The 6,762-nt window shown below is 34.5% G+C and overlaps 1 protein-coding gene across 1 annotated transcript; it reads right to left on the bottom strand.

The window, feature by feature from the left end:
• Nucleotides 1-1,537: 1,537 nt before the first annotated feature.
• LOC148046540 (vomeronasal type-2 receptor 26-like) lies at nucleotides 1,538-5,954 on the bottom strand. Its single transcript, XM_087714828.1, has 4 exons — nucleotides 5,577-5,954; nucleotides 4,381-4,608; nucleotides 2,747-2,873; nucleotides 1,538-2,448 (listed from the first exon to the last, which is right to left on the bottom strand). Exons 1-4 carry the CDS (start codon nucleotides 5,952-5,954, stop codon nucleotides 1,538-1,540), a joined length of 1,644 nt encoding a protein of 547 aa, XP_087570954.1.
• Between the last annotated feature and the right edge of the window lie 808 nt (nucleotides 5,955-6,762).

The raw sequence follows: 6,762 nt of genomic DNA, 5'->3' as shown, positions 1-6,762 counted from the left end.
CTGAATTAATGTTAGAATGATTGCTAGAAAGTCCACCATGTCCTTATTTTGGAGGTCTGTTCTGGAAGCCTCTTAATGCTTTCCAAATGAACATGTTAATATTGACAGTGCATTACATAAAGCTAAAGTTTCTCCATAAATGAAAGGACATAATGCTTACTTCTTTCCTTTGACAAATTAGTATGCAAGGGTTACACAAAACTTAGGAATGCCATTTTCCTTTGCTTGCCTACCATTATTTGTGAATTGCTTTCTCTTTGGCTTTAGTAACAGGAGATAATAAACTCTTGAGCTAGAGAAAAATGAGCCATATGATCCTTAATACTGTATATAGATATATTTTATTTCAGCTTTGTTTTTCTATCAGGTGCACATTGTGCACAGTTTGCTTTTACTTGGTTTGTACTACCATCTGGTGTGTAGCATTCCCTTTTTGAAAGGTTGATTGGGATCTTTCAGTTGTCATAATAATTGCTTCTACTGATTAAAATGCATGCAAAAACAACAAGTTTCTCCACTCTTTTTTCTTTCTTCTATTCTACTCTTTTCCATCATCATAGGACAAACATGAAAATTGTTTCATCGGTAAAGGGACCAATCTCTCTTTCTCTCTGGACAGAGAATAGGGAAGTGTACCTTCCCCCAATGGAAATTAAGATGAGCAGATTTGTAGATATTTACTTTGGTCTTTAAATAAGCGAGATAATAGGCCTATGCATCTAAGACATTTCTTTAAGATGCAGTTATTTGAAATACATTACCATTCTACTTAAATAACTTTTTAAAACTTTCAGTGAACCTATATTATGTACATATGATAAACAATTGGTTTTTTAAGTACAATTTCAACTGAAAAAGTGAGATAAATTGTTAGAGGTATCTCCGTTGGGGGACAGAAAGTAGCACAGCGGAATGTACAGCTAGAGAGAAGGAACGTTGCTAGTAGAAGGAACACACAAATAGAGTCTCAGACACTGCTAGTAAAAAGAAGTAGCTTTACTACTAACAATAGCTTCACAAGCAGTGATAGTAGATGTGCGTCCAAACACAATTGAAAGAACAAACAATTGCTTATAATCGCAATTCACGTTCCAGTCATCAAGCGAGCAAGTAGTCATCAAGCATAGGACAAGTAGAGAGAAAGAGTGAGCTTTCCTGACTCCATCTTATTGCAAAGTTAATTCCAGCTGTTAAGTACATTCACCCATTTAAAGCAACATCAATCATTTGTTATTGTATATGAATCTATATTGCCTACCAAACACTAAGAGTTACTCCCAACATAAATTGTGAAGGAAGATTAATTAATCAATATTTATTTGTTTTAATTCCTCTTCCCATTTATTATTTTATATAATAATTCAAGGCAGCAAACATCTAATATTACTTGTTCCTCAAATGTTCCCAAGAATAGCAACATGCCTGAGATGATAGTAAAGCTCACACTCACTTGCTTCTAACTTAGTGCCTTAACTGCAAGACCACAGGCCCCACACTTCTTTATATCTGATGCAAAATAGGCAGCAGCAATAAGAATTTATGCTATTCTGTCCTTTTCTCTTTTGAGCTGCTCTTTTTTGTTCAAATCAGGCCTCAGCACAATGATGTACAGCTTGGGAGAAAAGATACAAAGCAGCAATCCAGCACTGGAAGCTATAATGGAGAAGATCTCCACAGCAACCATATATTTTCCTTTCGAACTCAGGTATGCTGGAATAAAGGACAACCAAACACTGCAGAAGACCAACAAGCTGAAGGTGATAAACTTGGCTTCATTAAAAGCATCAGGCAATTTCCTTGCTAGGAAGGCCAGTGTGAAACTGACAACGGCAAGGAAGCCCATATAACCCAAGACACCGTAGAACATGAAGGCAGATCCTTTGTTGCACTCCAGAATGATTTCTTCTGCTATTGACTTCATGTCAGCATCTGGGAATGGGGGAGAGATGATCAGCCATATAACACAAATTTTAATTTGAATAATGGAGCAGCAGGATACTATAAACGTTCCAAGTCTTGTCCCCACCCACTTGGTGATCTTGGACCCTGGCTTGGTAGCCATGAAAGCTAGAACCACAATGATGGTTTTGGCCAAAACACAAGAAATGGCCACTGAGAAGATGATGCCAAAAGCAGTTTGACGAAGGAGACATGTCACCTTGTGAGGCTTCCCAATGAATAGCAAAGTACAAAGGAATGATAACTGGAGAGCAATAAGGAGGACATATGTGAGGTTTCGGTTGTTAGCTCTGACAATGGGAGTGTCCTGATGCTTAATAAAGATCCAAAGGACTCCAACTGTGATTAAAGAGAAGAAAAGAGAAGAACTGGCCATAACTGTTCCCAAGGTTTCTTTGTAGTTCAAGAATGTTGCAATTTTGGGGAGACACAAAATCTTCTTCTCATTGGGATAGTGATCCTCTGGGCATTGAAAACATTCATCCATGTCTATGGATGATAGAAAATATGTATGTTAAAGTTGCCTTGAAAGAATAAAAACCGACTGTACAATTAATTTCTGAAAAATGAATGTCATACATTCAGTAATGAACGTATGACATGCATGTTTGTCAAATGTATGCCTCCGTACATTTACCAATAATGAACATGCTTACAATTCAATTACTTATGCCTATTTTATAATCTAATGTGCCAAGTGAAACCACTGGCAGAAAACAGAAAATTTTCCATAGTACATTTGTCATCCAATTCATTCGGTGAGGTAGATATATACAATATCTCTTACCCTCCCTGTTAGAAATCTTCTCTTCTGCACATCGAAGACAGTCATAGCAGCAAAATAGTTTCCCTTCGATTTTGATCTTACTGTAGCCTGAATCGCACTTCGCATTACACAGTGAAAGTGGCTGGGTCTGTCCATAAATAATAAAAATAAAAAATAGAAAAGCTTTATCTTTAAAAAAATGGCGTCTCAGAGTCTTTAACTATACTTTTTTTCTTTTGATATAATAATGTGATACAGCAAAGCCTGGTTTTGGGTTGAAAAGATTTGAACAGCTTTTTGCCTCAGTGCAAACATATAGACCACAATACTTAATTTGTCTCCAATGAAAAGATCACTTTACAGAGCCTTTGATTTATAAATGTTCTTTGCCTTTCTTTGCTTTTGAACATCTGTAAGGCCTTTAGTGAATAGGAAGATTTTTGCACAGATGTTACATCCAAGGTGTGAACTCTCTTCGTTTCCTATTCCTTTTTCTCCATTTACTTATCTACCTTAGATGGTACCCATGTGATCATCAATGAATGACTTCGTAAGTCTATCAGCTAGCCTACATACACATAGTGTCACAGGTGGAAATGAGCATCTCACTATGTTTTGGAATTTCTTAGTCCCGTATTTATTTTGAATATAGTCAATCCATCTTCTCCACTCCAGTTTATGTTTCTCATCTGAGTGATCCTTAAGGTATGCTAATATTTTAGCCAACTCTGCTAAGTTTGTTACTTTTAATGTCCGTTCTTGAATAATAGGCAAATCTTCCTTCTTCCAGTATTGCGCCAACAGTCTTGCTGCCGTTATTAAGTGCAAAATCAAGTTAGTCTCTATAACAGTACAATCAGTAGTTATACCTAACAGGAGTAACTGAGGGGTAAACTTTATCCTCTTTTAAAAAATATTTTGCATAATCCACCATATTTTTATCCAGAATGCTTTAATCTTTTTACGTCCACCATATATGGTAATATGTAGCATCAACACAATCACATCTCCAGCATTTAGGTTGTAAATTCAGATACATACAAGCCAGTTTTTTAGGATCTAAATAACATCTATAAAATACCTTATAAAAATTCTCTCTCAGATTTTGGGCTTGCATGACTCAAATTATCAATATCTAGACAAGACCTTCTCTGTAGCCTTTAACCATCTCAGCAGAAACTAAAATCCAGGAAAATCTTCTTTACGTCGATGTATGATTTTGAAGAATTTGAAAGCAGATTTATGGAAATCTAGGAAGAACTAATAATGGGTGGAAGCAATGGAGGAGCTGACATCTGTGTCTGACAAAAATTGAGAAGCATGGAAACCATTGAGTAGACTGTACATGGGAACAACAAGATCCAGAAACATTCTGAACAAATGGGGATATCCTGTTGCTTTTACTCTTTGTGGCTGTGGTACTTGTTTCTGGGCAAGGTCTGTTTAATTTGTACATATTTTAACATTGTACTAAATGTTTTGCCTTATTTTAACTGTAATGATTCTCATGCGAATAAACAAAAAAACTGTCTGGAAGGCTTTAGAGAGAGAATTTAATTCTATTTCTCAAGGTAATTGTGGTGAAAGAGTGTTGCTCTGAAGTGAGCTTTAGAAGTAGTGAAATCTGGACTGAGCTCAATGTGAGTGGTCCATACCTGGTTAAATCTGCTTGGCCACACAATATCATCTTCATAAATAGTGACCATTTTTTCATTGGAGTCCTTGAGGTCTATGCTTCCAACTTGGACTTTCTTAAAAGACAAATTTGAAAATGTGATCCAATTGATGATATCAAATCCAGTCTCTAATTCTCCGTTTTGATTGAACTCAATTTGTTGCCCAGCACTATTATTAAATGCAATCTTTCTGATAATGTTGTTGAGCTAAATCAGAAAATAAGCCAAATAGAGATATGCATCAGGCTATAAAACAGCAATCTTTCTCCCCTTTAAAGTATATAAGCCGGAAATCCTTTCAAGGTTTGTAAAATATGAAAGATAATTATAACCGCAATAATAAATTACATTACATTTTGTAATTATGATTACAGAATCTTCATAGCACCACAATGAAACAAAAGAAATAAAATTAAATACGAGCTCTGACTGCACCGCAATTTAAAGCAGACTAATTATTTCCAGCAGATTTGTAAAAAAAATAGTTCTAATAATGGAGAAACAGTTTATATTGAGAAGTGTATAAAAGAGAAAATGGAAAAAAATGTTGCAGAACCTTAAAAAATGTTAAAATTGTAATGATAAGGACCTCCATAAATTTATTAAAAGTTTCTAGTACAGAAATGACAACTAATCCATAGATTTCTTTTAAAAGAATTTGAATTTTGAGTATGTTTTTGGATTTGAGAACGTTCTCATAATTAAAAGGTTCAGTAAACATATAAGAAAAAAATATATAAGAAAAAAAGTAATACCAAAAGAGCAACATAACATATTGATCTTGGATGACCAAATAAATATATGGAATACAATGTTCTGAAATAAACTAAATTATCAATATGCAGGTGTTTGAAAGGTAGAAGCAACATTTTTATATTTAACTTTAACTTATAGAAACTATTTTGTGACTCTAATGAATTCCTAAATTTATATGGTTTCTTCTTTTTTTACATATTTACATAATATTACATATGGATGTATTAATAAAATGTATTTTACATTTTTTTACTTATTCTTAGATTGTAAAAAAAAATAAACAGCTAAATTCATATTCACCAAAACTGCATCGTTTCACCTAGATTGTACAAATGAATATTTGGAGGAATGATTTTTTTAAAGAAATCTAGTGGAAAGAAAGATTGAGACATCTGTAATTTGTCTTTTGGGGATTTTACCTTCCATAAATGTTGATTCAAAAGTTTCCCCTTGATCTTCCTCCCTTCTCTGTATTTCATTATAGAGGAATAGAAGTCATGCAAAGCATGTGCCACCACATTGATAGCATTGTAGACACTGTAGCTGTGGCCACTCATTTCCATATCAAAGACAGATGTAGGAAGGACCGCCAGGTTCTCCTTTCCAGTACAAGTGGCCCTATTTGCCTTTTGTATTACAGAGGTGCGGAAGGAACACTCAAAGGCATTTTCCCAGAAAGTCTTGATAAAACTGTCCTCCTTTTCCAAGATAGGGTTTCTTGTGAGAACAAATTGCTTGAATCCCAGTACCTTCTTTGAATGAACTGCAAAAGATAAAGCCCCATGAAGGAAAACCATGTCCTTATTTCTTTGAAAGGGATTTGATGCGAAAATGATCCTCCAGTTCTTTCAATATTATTAATGCAATATTTCCAGAGAGGTTCATTTTATTTCCAAGGAGAACATTAGTAGAACACAGTGAAACTGAAACAAAATAAATACTAAGTCCTTTAAAAAAAAATCTGAATACTAGGTTTGGTGACCCTTATACTCTGGAGAATATTGATTTTTCTGAAAAACACAGCAAAATACAGTTTTATTATAGTTGTAATCATGCTTTAAGTAAAGTTTGAAAAGCATAATCTTCAAGGCACAAGTGTTACTAGACCCAGATTGAAATTCTGGTCACACTCTTTCTTGTGTTTAACAACTGTTTCTCTGAATTAACCAATAAAATGTTACTTCTGGGCAATGTATAATTTCCCCATTAATTTCCCAGCACCTTGAAACATCAAAAAGGTAAAGAATTAAGGTTCTGTGGCAAAACCAAAACACTCCAAAATTCACCTGTATGTGAATATTTATACAGAAAAAAAAATATTATATGGATTTTTATCTCCTTAATTCCAAGGAAGCAACATACCTGTGGCATCTTGTACAGGGAAAGGATATTAGTCACGTATAGATAGATGTCAGATGAAGGTCCTCCAATGACTGCTATTGGTCTGTTTTGAGTATCACAGTTGTAGTTAGGTATGAATTGGCCCTTTGTAAAGAAGAGCTCCAATGAGGCACGGTATGTCCAAGTTGGATCAAAGTAGCTATTATAAATATGGAAACCCAAGGTATGATTTGGTAAAATAGAGGGATCTCTATTGATTTTCAT

Source organism: Thamnophis sirtalis, unplaced genomic scaffold, assembly GCF_051295495.1.
Source record: "Thamnophis sirtalis isolate CommonGarterSnake01/CBP01778 unplaced genomic scaffold, rThaSir2_p1.2 scaffold_4, whole genome shotgun sequence".
Lineage (NCBI taxonomy): Eukaryota > Metazoa > Chordata > Lepidosauria > Squamata > Natricidae > Thamnophis > Thamnophis sirtalis.
Note: the sequence above shows the minus strand (reverse complement) of the source record. Positions and strands in the feature narration are given on the sequence as shown.